Here is a 13,474-nt window from a genome sequence, read left to right as displayed (position 1 = left end):
CTGTAGTCCCAGCTACTCGGAGAGGCTGAGGCAGGAGAATGGCGTGAACCCGGGAGGCGGAGCTTGCAGTGAGCCGAGATCGTGCCACTGCACTCCAGCCTGGGCGACAGAGCAAGACTGTCTCAAAAAAAAAAAAATATATGGTCCCCTTTGCAAACAACTTTGGGATCTAGAATGTTCACAAGTAATTGGAATTAATTAATGGAATTAATACCAGGCTGGGATTCTTAGGGGTTCTGACTTTTTTTTGTTCCACTACTAATGCAGTATTTCTTAACCTTCTTTTCATTATCTCCTTCTTAAGGAGCCTTTTTCCTAATCATACTCCCTGCCATGAAATTTTAATATCACAGATATATAGCTCAGTTGTTTGGGTCATAAACCATTGTAATACCTAAGATTTTTTTTCACCCCACCGCCTTAACCCTCAGGAACCAGGTTTCACTAGTGGAGAATACATGCATATGTATACTTTGGGAAATCATTTTTCCTCATTATTAATCTGTAAAATGGAAATTGCAACATTCACACAGTATATACCTTAGGAGTGCTATATGGATCAAAAAGCACTTGGAAAAAAATTTTAATGTTGTATAATAGATGGTATTACTATTCTTCAGTTCTAATAGAGATCATCTCCTCCTTTTTAAAACATCTTTATTGAGATATAATTCACCCATTTAGAGTCTATAATTCACTAGTTTTTAGTATATTCATAGAGTTGTACAACCACCATCATAATGAATTTTAGATCCTTTTTATCACCCCAAAGAGGAAATTAATATCCATTAACAGTCACTCCCCATGTCCCCTGCCCTGACTCTCCCAGCCCTATGTAACCATTAATCTATTTTCTACCTCTGTAGTTTCCCTGTACTGGGCATTTTATATAAATGGAATCATGTAATATTTGCTCTTTTGTAATTGGCTTCTTTTACTTAGCTAGCATTATGTTTCAAAGATTCATCTGTTCTGTAGCATGTATCAGTACCTCTTTCCTTTTTATTGCCAAGTAATAGAATGGACATTTGGGTTGTTTCTGTTTTCGGCTGTTATAAAAAATAAAAAATTACTCTATGAACACTTATATACTAGGTTTTGTGTGGAGGTATGTTCTCATTCTCTTGGATATATAACTACAGGTGGATTGCTGGTCATATGGCAACTCTATACTCAACTTTTGAGGAACTGCCAAACTGTTTCTGTAGTAGCTATACTGTTTTACATTCCTGCCAGCAATGTATGAGGGTTCCAGTTTCTCAAGATCATTCTTTTTCATCATAATTTCTGACATCCTGAGACCTGGGTCTCCACCCTTCTAAGAAGAGCAGCTCTTACATTTTCAGGGAAAGTCTAATTCTGGATACTGTTTTATTCTTAATTTGGCCATTGGTATATTCTTAGAAAGTAAAGTATTAGGTTAGGACCATTTAAATAGTATTTTCCTGTTCACTTGTATCTTCAGTGTTTTTTAATTGGTAGAAGTTTCTAAAAAATTAGTTTTGGGTCAATGAAATCAAATTATTGATTTAGTAGAAAAGCTGAGATGATCTCATCTGATTCCCACATTTTATAGATGGGAGTCCAGAATTATATAGTCAGCTGGGTAGCAGCAGAACCAGGCATTTTAATTGTACCGTTGTGTCTCTTTGTTACTCATTCTGCCTGCTAAGTATAGGTGTTTTCCAAGATTCTTCTCTTTCTCCTATAACCTTTGCCAGGTTCAACCATTTTTATAACTTAAACAAAAATCATCTCTTCCCAAATGACTTGTAAATATTTACCACTGTATGGAACCTAAGATTCATAAATTCAGTTGCCTACTGGACATTTGTTTTCAGATGTCAAATTCAGCATATCCAAAATAGTACAAAATATCTCCTCACCAAAATAAGATTATCCTGCTACCTTACTGCTTCTAGTATCACTTCCATATGTCTGCTTCCTCAAATATGACCCTTATTTGTTGTTTTCCTCCAGTCTGTCATTATAAGATCCTTTCCATTTTTCTTCAGTAATTTCTCTTGGGCCTTAGATTCTTTACCAAGGATCTAATTTAAAAAAAAAAAAGAATACATTGGAGGAACTCCTTTACTTAAAAAACTATTTTAAGGTGAAAGGCAGCAAGGAGTGTTAAAAGAATGGTTAGCTAGGAGATGGAAGACTTGTTTCTAGATCTGGCTCTGCGATTGATTTGGGGCAAGTCCTTTTACTCATTGGGGCCTTACTTCCTTTATTTTAAAGTGAAGAGGTTGAATTAGTTGATTTTCTATTAAGTCTTCTGTAATATATGTATGTCCTTTCTTTCTCCCCCTGCCCACACCACTTCAATAGTGTCTGCAGGCTCTGGAGTTTTTGCATTCGAACCAGGTCATTCACAGAGACATCAAGAGTGACAATATTCTGTTGGGAATGGATGGCTCTGTCAAGCTAAGTAAGTAGGAGCCTTAGGAATGATAATACTTCTCTCCCTGTGGGGCCCCGTCTCCTGTGAGATGGTCATCATATAATAGTAACTGCGACACTCACCAAAGGGTCTTTATGAGTTCATGGGATATGAGGGCTGTTTTATATTCTTCTGTATTAATCACAGTATATAATTTCATTATTTTTTCATTCATTTATACATTTAACAACAACCACAAAAAACTTTGCTGAATGCTTACTCTGTGCTAGGTCCTGTGATGGGCACTGAGAGTACATTTTCCCTACCTTCTCAATCTAGTATGGAAAACATGTAATAGATAATTAGAAAAAAGAGTTTTGTGTAATTTCTTCCATTCAGTTATTCAGCAAATTTTTATTGAATGTCTAGTACATGCCAGTCCTTCTAGGGATATGAGGACAAGTAAGAAGACATAATCCGTACTCTCAAAGGCTTCCTAATTTAAATAAATTTATAATTACAATATAATCATGGCAGGTAGAACATTTTGTTCAAAGGTGTAAAGACCAGTAGACCAGACAAACAGGCTGTGTCATGGGTGGATGGGCAGTTTATGGAAGGACTGCTAGCAGCCCTGGGCCTGGGGCATAAAAACAGGGCCATGCCTAGTCGTAGGTGATTGGGGTTTAAATCAAGGACTCGTGCCCAAGGAATAAGGCAAGGACCTAGTCGCCAGATTTGGGATTATGGGAATAGTTTTTCAATAACAAAGCAGAATTGGGACGAGCAATCAAGACCAAAATGGGCAGCTTGGACTTTAACACTAAGTCCCCTGGTTCGAGGAGAGGTAGGAGGCCAGAGATGGTGTTTCTTACATTCCTTCTATTTCTCTTCAGAGTTCGATAGGAAATAGGCTAGGAGCTAGACATGAAGGTGGTCATCAAGTGACTTTGGAGAGACAAAAGATAGCAGAGCTGGAAGCCAGGCAGATCTTGTCACCTATATGTAGGTACACAGTCAACACTTACTGAAGTGAGTGTATATCCTAAATGTATGTTCTTTCTCTTATTTTTCTTTTCTAGCTGATTTTGGATTCTGTGCACAGATAACCCCAGAGCAGAGCAAACGGAGCACCATGGTAGGAACCCCATACTGGATGGCACCAGAGGTTGTGACACGAAAGGCCTATGGGCCCAAGGTTGACATCTGGTCCCTGGGCATCATGGCCATCGAAATGATCGAAGGGGAGCCTCCATACCTCAATGAAAACCCTCTGAGGGTGAGTGTTACCAGTTCTATTTCAAGTTATTTGGGCTGTTGTCTCTAGTCCCAGGAAATAAGAATCCAGGCTGTTCTCTGTGGCTTTCAACCTGGAGATCCCTTTTCTGGATACAACTAGTCACTGTTGAACTTAAAGTATAAATGGTCAAAGAAAAGGAATATTAGAAGTCACTCATTCATTTATTCAACAATTATTTGAGTCCCTATCAAGTGCAAGAAACTATTCTAATGAAAATAAATTAATATGTAGTAACAGATGGTAAATGCTGTGAGAAAAAGCAAAGTAAGGGAGTTAACAGAGTAATGGAGGAACAGGTGTGCTATTTTAGAGTAGAGAGGAAAGTTCTCTCTCATAAGTTATTTTATTCTGCAGAGTTGGGAAGTCATTAGAGGGTTTTGAGCTGAGGAGTAATGTGATCTGATTTATGTTTTAAACTGATCATTTTGGCCGCTTTTATGGAAAATAGACTGCGAGAGACTGTTGTAATAGTTCAGAGTGGTGATGTCTTGGTAGGAGTGGAAGTGAGAAGTGGTCAGACTCAGGAAATGACTTAAAGGACTAGCTGACAAGATGAACTGAATATTAGAGAAAGAGGAATCAGCAATGACTACAAGATTTTTGGTCTGAATTGCTGAAAAAATTCAGTTGCCGTCTGTTGAAATGGTGAAGAGCATACTTAAATTGGGTAATAAAGAGTTGGTTTTGAATGTGCTGATTTGAAATGTTAATTAGACGTTTAAGTGGAGCTGGGAGTAGAGTTTGGCTTAAGAGTCGAGTTCACGGGTGAGAGGTCAGGACTATAAACATAAATTTATTAGTAGATAATATATAGTTGGTATTTAAAATCAGAGGTAGATGAGATCACTCACCTAGGGAATGAGTACAGTTAAAGAAAAGAGATTTGAGTACTGAGCTCTAGGTTATTCCACTGTTTACAGGTTGGAAGAACTAGCAAAAAGTAGACCAAGGAGTGGCCTTTCTAGTGTGAGAGAACAGAGAAGTGTCTTGGAGGTGAAGTGTCCTGGAGATGAAGAGAACAGTGTGCTTCCCGAAGGAGGAGAAGGGTAGATTATGTGTCGAATGTGATTGATAGGTTAAGATGAGACTGAGAAATGAACATTGGATTTGCCAGTGTAGAGGTCCTTAATGACCTTAACAATCAGTTATCAGTAGAGAGATGGGGATGAAAGTCTAATTAAATTCATAAAAGTGGAAGAAGAGGACATTGAGATGGCATGTATAAACAGGTTTTTTTTCTCTTAAAGGAATTTTGCTGGGAAGGGTAACAAAAATGGAGCACTATCTTAAAATGGAGTCAAGGGAGGGTTTTTCTAAAAGATGATGTCTGTGTGCTAATGGGAATGATTTAGTGGAGAGGAGGAAAATGGTCATGTACAAGAAGGAAGTGACAACCGTAGAAGTGATATCCTTAAGTCGATGAGAGGGGTTCGATCAAGTACTGAAGTAAAGGACATTAGATTAGCATGGACAATTTATCCCTTATAACAGAGCATATCAACACAGGTGCAAATAGGTTGGTAATCTTGGTGTGGGCAAATGTGAAATTTATTCTGATTGCTTTTATTTTCTCATTTATTCCTACCTCCCATCCAGTGCAGGAATTCCCTGTGCACTGTTGCTGGTAGGTGGTCATCTACATGCTCATGTCATCCTTGGATATGTCTGATTATTGGAAATTGCTTCAGTGTACCAAACTGAAACTACCTTCTGTAGTTTCTATCCTTTGGTCCCAGCTTTGCCTCTGACTCCCCATACAACATATTCTTCCCTCCCTTAGAACGGCCTTGCAGATATTTGTAGATGATAATTGCTGGGATATGTTGGAAATAAGACAGAATGATCCTAGACATAGACATATTTTTTTTTTATTTTTTTTTTGAGACGGAGTCTCACTCTGTCACCCAGGCTGGAGTGCAGTGGTGTGATCTCAGCTCACCGCAACCTCCACCTCCCGGGTTCAAGCGATTCTTCTGCCTCAGCCTCCTGAGTAGCTGGGATTACAGGCACCTGCCACCATGCCCAACTAAGTTTTGTATTTTTAGTAGAGACCAGATTTTGCCATATTGGTCAGGCTGTTCTCGATGGTCCTAAACTCCTGACCTCAGGTGATCCACCCACCTCAGCCTCCCAAAGTGCTGGGATTACAGGAGTGAGCCACCATGCCCAGCCCTAGACATATCTTTCTATGTTTCTGGACCTTATCTGTGAAGTGAGGATGATAAGTCTTGCCCTATTAACCAGAGTTAATTGTGGCCATTAAATTAGACAGTGCTTATGTAAGTACTCTTTGAATTAAGTGCTGAGTGATTATAAAGATTTAGTCTATGTTTTTCTTTACCTTTCCCAGGAGACGCTTCATTTAGGGGACCAGGGTGGCAACAGTTTTCACTTACATTTAATTTTCCTCTCCTGCTATAAGAGATCAGTTCTTGGATGACTGAGGTGAAGGCACCAGGAATAATTTCTGCCAGCAGCTGGGCAGATGTTTAACTCAACAGGCTAAATGGATAATAAACCCTTCAGATGTGTAAGCAAGAATAATAATAAAGCCAGGCACAGTGGCTCACGCCTGTAATCCCAGCACTTTGGGAGGTTGAGGCAGGCGGATCACTTGGGTCTAGGAGTTCGAGACCAGCCAGGCCAACGTGGTAAAACCCCGTCTCTACTAAAAATACAAAAAGTAGCTGGGTGTAGTGGCTGGTGCCTGTAATCCCAGCTACTTGGGAGGCTGAGTCAGGAGAATCGCTTGCACCCAGGAGGTGGAGGTTGCAGTGAGCCAAGATCGTGCCACTGCACTCCAGCCTGGGCGACAGAGCGAGACTCCATCTCGAAAAAAAAAAAAGAATAATAATAAACCCTTAGGTCTGTAACATATTTCATAAGTTTACAAAGTACTTTCAAATACACTATGTTACTTTATTTTTACAGACATGTGAGATGGCCATTATCATCATCCCTACTTTACAGACAGGGAAGTTGCACATAGTCTCATGGCCTTTAAATGTTCAACCTGATTCTTAGGTCATACTCTTTCCAGTATATATACACAGCTGCTACTTTGCATCCTAGCGCATAAAGCAGCTGACCATATTTCTAGAACTTGTATATGGGGAACAAGAGACAGCCTCAGTTGGAGCTCAAGGTGATTTACCATTTTTATTGCCAGGCCTTGTACCTCATTGCCACCAATGGGACCCCAGAACTTCAGAACCCAGAGAAGCTGTCAGCTATCTTCCGGGACTTTCTGAACCGCTGTCTCGAGATGGATGTGGAGAAGAGAGGTTCAGCTAAAGAGCTGCTACAGGTAACTGTCCTTATGCAGGGAAGCACCTAATTCAAGGAATCACTAAACCAGGCCTTTTTCACTTCATGTTTGTAAGGTACTGGATATTATAGAACTAGGCTTCTCTTCTACCACTTCCTACACTCACTCTGTTCCTACTGCCCTAACTTTTATTCCTGGGCCTTTGCTCATTTATTTTCTTAGCCTCTTTCTCAGCCTGTTAAAACTCTACACGTTCTCCTAGGCTCAGTTTATAGTCTATTTTCCGAGCACCTATTGAGTTTTGCCTGTAGCTTTCTTGCTTGCTTCCTTCCTTCCTTTCCTTTCTTCTTCCTTTCCCTTTCCTTCCTTTCCCTTTCCTCCTCTCCTCTCCTCTCCTCTCCTCTCCTCTCCTCTCCTCTCCTCTCCTCTCCTCTCCTCTCCCCTCCCCTCCCCTCCCCTCCCCTCCCCTCCCCTCCCCTCCCTTCTCCTCTCCTCTCGTCCTCCTCTTCCCCCTCCTCTTCCCCCTCCTCCTTCCTCTCACTCCCCACAGGGTCTCGCTCTGTCACCCAGGCAGGAGTGTGCAATGGCGCGATTTTGTCTCACTGCAGTCGTTCTCTCCTGGGTTCACTCAAGTGATCTTCCCACCTCAGCCTCCCAGGTAGCTCGGACTACAGGTGCATGCCACCATACCTGGCTAATGTTTTAAAAAGTTTTTTGTAGAGACGGGGTTTTGCTGTGTTGGCCAGGCTGGTCTCAAATTCCTGGGTTCACGCGATCTGCCCACTTCACTTTCCCAAAGTGCTGGGACTACAGGCATGAGCCACCATGACCAGCCTGCTTGTATCTTTCATTAGCACTTCCTTTGTTCTGCTTGAATTAGTCTGGCAGAGTTTGTTTGAGTCTTGTTGAGAAACGGCTCTCTGACACCCAAATCTTACACAACTTGTATTTTGCTGGGATTAGCTCACAGGATACATTTTTAGCAAAGGAACATAAGTTTATTTTATTTATGTTTTGTTTTTCGAGACAGGATCTCTCTGTTGCCCAGGCTGGTGTGCAGTGGCGCAATCATGGCTCACTGCAGCCTCAACCTCCCGAGGTTCTGCTGATCCTCCCACTTCAGCCACCAGAGTAGCTGGGACTACAGGCGTGCACCACCATACCTGTCTAATTTTTCTATTTCTTGTAAAGACAGGGTTTTGCCATGTTGCTCAGGCTGGGCTCAAATGATCTGCCCACCACAGTCTCCCAAAGTGCTGGAATTACAGGCATGGCATGAGCCACTATGCCCATCCATGGAACATAAGTTTAGAAGATAATTAGTGAGTGTAGCTTTTGGAGTCTTTACACTTTCTTCACTGGAAATCCTCAGATAATGGCAATGATGCTGTACTTATTGAGAGTGAGATTTTGCCAGTTTGTGGGGAAACCCGGAGTCAGGGGTTTTACCAGGCCTTTTATACTCCTACCTGCCTAATCCTGATAATTTTATATGGTTGCAAAAATTGCCTTTAGCAGGCCACATCATTTATATTTAACATATATGTTTCAAGTACAATTTCTTATAACTAGTGTTCTTTTATTGTATTGCCCACTAGCGATCTAATAGTAAGTATCACATGCAACTTTATGAAGGCATGCACTGTCATTTACTTTCGTATTATGAAGCCCAGGGGTGACAGAGCAGGGCAGGGCAGGGCAGGACCTAGCATACTGCCCTGTGTTAATTATGAATCTCTTTCCTGTTGGATTATAACCTCTATTTTATTAATCCCTGAGTCTCATGTTTTACCTAGGACTTGACTCAGGATAGGTACTCAAAAAATATTTATTGAATTGAATGAAATTGCTGGAAGAACCCACATTGGAATATCACCCTCTGGAACATATTTAGCATGTCTTTGTAATTGAGGTTACTGATTATGGAGTACTGGCCTATTAGATATGGGATCTGGGTTCTGCCAGGTATAACCCATTAGTCTCTAGTATCTGTTGGAACTAAAAGTCTCTTAATACAATGTAGGACCCCTTTTGCTGTTCATGAGAGTTGTATTCTGGAAACTGTAGGCACTGGGAAATGTGTAAATACTATATGCTAAGCCTGCGATTAGTAAAGATACCATTCTTAATTAAATACCAAATTATAGTTCTTGAAAGGTTAGTGCCCTCTAAAGTTTTCTTCCTGATATAGTAATATAACTAGTAATAAATGCATTATATTGAATCTTTACCATATTTTAGGCACTAAACACCTTATATATTTAGGCACTAAGCATTTTATATATTGTCCTTCACAACAACTCTGTGAGTCATACGTTCTATTATTCTCATTTTTACAGGTGAGAAAACTGAGGTTTCAAGTGTTTAATAACTTTTCCATGATAGTTGATAAGTAGCAGATCCAGGATTTCAGCCTGTTTGGCTCTCAAGTGTGTATGCTCTTGGCCACTGCTCTTAACAGGCTCAAAGAGTATCACAACTGGAAAGCCCTTAGGGCTCATCTAGTCTGTTTTGTTTATTAGACAGAGAAGGAAACTGAGGCCTCCCAATTCGGTGTTGGATCATGCTGCTCTCAACTTAGGGGAATTGTAGAAACGTGATCTGAGAAAGCTGGCTTTTTAACTTGTTGGTGTACATTGTAAATATTGAAAACCATGACTTTGAGAATCACAAATCATAAAAGCTTCACATCTGTTTCTCCTGTGAGAACATACTTATGGACAGAAATACATATAAGAGGCTCTGAGAATTACATAAGGAATTGTTAGGCTAGGCACGGTGGCTCATGCTTGTTATCCCAGCACTTTGGGAGGCTGAGGCCAGTGGATCAGTTGAGGTCAGGAGTTCGAGACCAGCCTGGACAGTATGGCAAAACCCTGTCTCTACTAAAACCACAAAAATTAGCCAGGCGTGGTGGCGGGCACCTGTAGTCCCAGCTATTCAGGAGGTTGAGGCAGGAGAATTGCTTGAACCCAGGAGGCGGAGGTTGCAGTGAGCCGAGACCACACCACTGCACTCCAGCCTGGGCAACAGAGTGAGACTCCGTCTCAAAAAAAAAAAAAAGGAATTGCTTTCTGTAACAGTTTTACTGAAAATGTAGATGCAATTTTCATATAATATTTTCTCCTAAATAGTCATTAAAGGTTGAAGGTATGGCCCAAAGTACAGCCCAGTGAAAGTGATTTGGGAAAGGACCAAGCTACTGAACTTTTTACTAAATGAATTAGCATTATTGGATTTGAGGATAGAACAATAAATTCCTAGATCAATGCTCCTGAAATGCAGTATTGCAATATACTACTGGGTCATGATCTATTAATACCTTCCCCAGAGGTAATTATTATTCTGATTATCGCCATGGTTAGGCTTACCTTGGAAGAAATGGAATAATACAATATGAACTCGCTTGTCTGGCTTCTTTCCCTTAACGTGTCTGTGAGATTCAACCCATTGTCAGTGTACCAATTACTTATTTTATTGCTGTGTAATTTTCTGTATAGTATTATATGAATATAACACTATTCATTTTTCCATTCTCTTGGACATTTGGTTTCTTTCTGATTATTGGCTATTATAAGCAAATCTTTTATGAACATTTCTGTGTGTATCTTTTGGTGGCTATATAAACTAATTTCTCTTGGGAATATATCTAGGATTGGAATTACTAGGGTATAGGTAGATGTATGTTTATCTGTAAGTAGATGCTGCCAAACAGTTTTCCAAAGTGGTCTGTTTTAAGATGTCCTTCAATTTGGGGATGATCGGAAGCTTTCCACACAGCACCCTTTACAAACAAAGATACCTTTATGTCTTATAATGGTTACTGGGGAAGAATGGTAAATAGTCATGTGTCTTTTGCTATTTTTCTCCTTTCTAGCATCAATTCCTGAAGATTGCCAAGCCCCTCTCCAGCCTCACTCCACTGATTGCTGCAGCAAAGGAGGCAACAAAGAACAATCACTAAAACCACACTCACCCCAGCCTCATTGTGCCAAGCCTTCTGTAAGATAAATGCACATTTCAGAAATTCCAACTCCTGATGCCCTCTTCTCCTTGCCTTGCTTCTCCCATTTCCTGATCTAGCACTCTCAAGACTTTGATCCTTGGAAACCATGTGTCCAGCATTGAAGAGAACTGCAACTGAATGACTAATCAGATGATGGCCATTTCTAAATAAGGAATTTCCTCCCAATTCATGGATATGAGGGTGGTTTATGATTAAGGGTTTATATAAATAAATGTTTCTAGTCTTCCATATGTCAAAATCCTCACCTCCTTCATAACCATCCCCCACAATTAATTCTTGACTATATAAATTTATGGTCGATAATATTATCAATTTGTAATCAATTGAGATTTCTTTAGTGCTTGCTTTTCTGTGACCGAACTGCCCAGACACCTCATTGTACTTGAAAACTGGAACAGCTTGGGAATGCCATGGGGTTTGATAATCTGCCAGGGACATGAAGAGGCTCAGCTTCCTGGACCATGACTTTGGCGCAGCTGATCCTGACATGGGAGAACAACCACATTGTTCTTTGTGTGTGCTTCTAGCAGCTGTTTGGGAGGACCTTGACCCAATAGTGTTCCCATGCTGTTTCTTGTGAAATGCTCTCGGCTATGTAGCAGCTTTTGATTCCCTGCATACCCTAGGCTGCTGCCCCCATCCTGTCCCTTGTTTATAACATTGAGAGGTTTTCTAGGGCACATACTGAGTGAGAGCAGTGTTGAGAAGTCAGGGGGAAAATGGTGACTACTTTTAGAGCAGGGCTGGGCATCAGCACCTGTCCAGCTCTACTTGTGTGATGTTTCAGGAACTCAGCCCCTTTTTCTGCCTGGGATAAGGAGCTGAAAGATTAACTTGGATCTTCTAATGGTCCAAATCTTTGGGTCACAATAAAGAGTCTCCAAATTAGAGACTGCATGTTAGTTCTGGATGGATTTGGTGGCCTGACATGATACCCTGCCAGCTGTGAGGGGACCCTGTTTTTAAGATGCATGGCCAAGCTCTCTGCAAATGGAAATGCTTACACTGGGTGTTGGGGATGTTTGCTACCTCCTGCTATTTTTGTGGTTTTGGTTCTCCCACTATGGTAGGACCCCCGGCCGGCATCGTGGCTTGTCATGTCAGCCCCATTGACTACCTTCTCATGCTCTGAGGTACTACTGCCTCTGCAGCACAAATTTCTATTTCCGTCAATAAAAGGAGATGAAAATATTCTATTGGAGTATGCCTTTCTTTTTTCTCTTAGTTCTTTCTTTCCTTTTCTAATTTTTTATATGAAATAATGAATAGTTTCTTCCTGAACCATTTGAGAGTGGTAAGTTGCAGATAGAATGCCCCTTTACCACTATATACCTCAATGTGTATTCTTTCTTTTTAACACTTTTATTTTAAATATAAATTAAGAGAAATGGGCCAAAACCATTTGTATTGTTTAAAGAATAATTATAAACACACTTGTATCCACCACATCAAGAAATGGAACACTGACAGTAAGAACCTTCTCTATCTTGTCCTTCCCTTTCTCATTATAGCCCCCACCTAAGAGGTAACCACTGTCTTGACTTTTATTTAAATAACTTTCTTGCTTTTCTCTATGCTTTCATCACATTCAGGTGTGTTCCAATACAAGTAGATTTTAGTTTGGCCAGTTTTTGAACTTTAAGTAAACATAATAGATATGTTCTTTTGTGCCTGTTAATTGTTTCCACTCAAGATTATGTTTTTAAGATATATGTACCTAGTTTGTGTGTAGCTCTAGTTCATTTATTATTCTGGCTGTAAGCACTTGAGAGGAAAGTTTTAACTTGTCCAAGATGAATTCCCTGAGGACTGGCCTCCCAAAGGAGTTGGTTTTCTGCAGAACTCTATCATAATGGGCTACAGCCAACTGCTCAAGGCAGTCATACCTGGTAGAATTCTCAGGTGGCTAATCAGGCCACGGGTCTATCACATCCTACAGCTACAACCATAAGGCTTGAGCCCCAGCTCTGATCACACCAGAGAAAATGCTTCGCAAAGACGGCACAACAGAGCTAGAGGCCAGTGTTTTGTTGTGTGGTTTTACTATTGGATCCCAGCACCTAATACTACTAGAGATGATGTAGTGCTTCTTAGGTGTGCAAAATATAATCCCCATGGCTCAATGCCTGGAGTCCTTCTCTGGAGTATGATATCTGGGCCCTACTACATTTCTTTGCCCCAGAAGGTGATGGGCATTAGAGTTTCCACACTCTGGATAATGTTCCTATAACCACACGTTTCCACCAATAAAGCAGGCTCCAAAAAGTCTGGAGTGGATACTGCCTCATCAGCTGCATGCTTCATAATGGCAGCAATAACTGTGTATTATGGAAACCAACCAAGGAATTAGAGAACCAAGATTCACCTTGGGTGAGAAAATGCCCTCTTTGCACAAGACAGCTGGTCAGCCATATTCAAGGACTGGGATTGAGGGTCACTGACTGGTTGCAGGAACAAAACCTGCCAAGCCAAGGAATTTAGGAGTTATATTCC

The 13,474-nt window shown here is 40.7% G+C and overlaps 1 protein-coding gene across 11 annotated transcripts in view; it reads left to right on the top strand.

Annotated features, from left to right (window-relative positions):
• PAK1 (p21 (RAC1) activated kinase 1) overlaps positions 1-12,172 on the top strand; it is a 157,861-nt gene extending 145,689 nt beyond the window's left edge. For 8 of the 11 annotated variants that reach the window (XM_063641412.1, XM_055283035.2, XM_063641413.1 and 5 more), the window contains 4 exons: positions 2,335-2,434; positions 3,469-3,665; positions 6,856-6,993; positions 10,832-12,172. In XM_063641412.1, coding sequence (XP_063497482.1) covers positions 2,335-2,434; positions 3,469-3,665; positions 6,856-6,993; positions 10,832-10,918 — 522 coding nt within the window. In that variant the 3' untranslated portion in view covers positions 10,919-12,172. Of the gene's footprint in view, positions 1-2,334; positions 2,435-3,468; positions 3,666-6,855; positions 6,994-9,293; positions 9,339-9,772; positions 9,777-10,831 lie in introns of all 11 variants that reach the window. The other 3 variants (XM_055283036.1, XM_063641415.1, XM_063641414.1) reach the window with 3 other exon arrangements.
• Positions 12,173-13,474: the final 1,302 nt, after the last annotated feature.

This window comes from Symphalangus syndactylus, chromosome 6, assembly GCF_028878055.3.
Source record: "Symphalangus syndactylus isolate Jambi chromosome 6, NHGRI_mSymSyn1-v2.1_pri, whole genome shotgun sequence".
Lineage (NCBI taxonomy): Eukaryota > Metazoa > Chordata > Mammalia > Primates > Hylobatidae > Symphalangus > Symphalangus syndactylus.
Note: the sequence above shows the minus strand (reverse complement) of the source record. Positions and strands in the feature narration are given on the sequence as shown.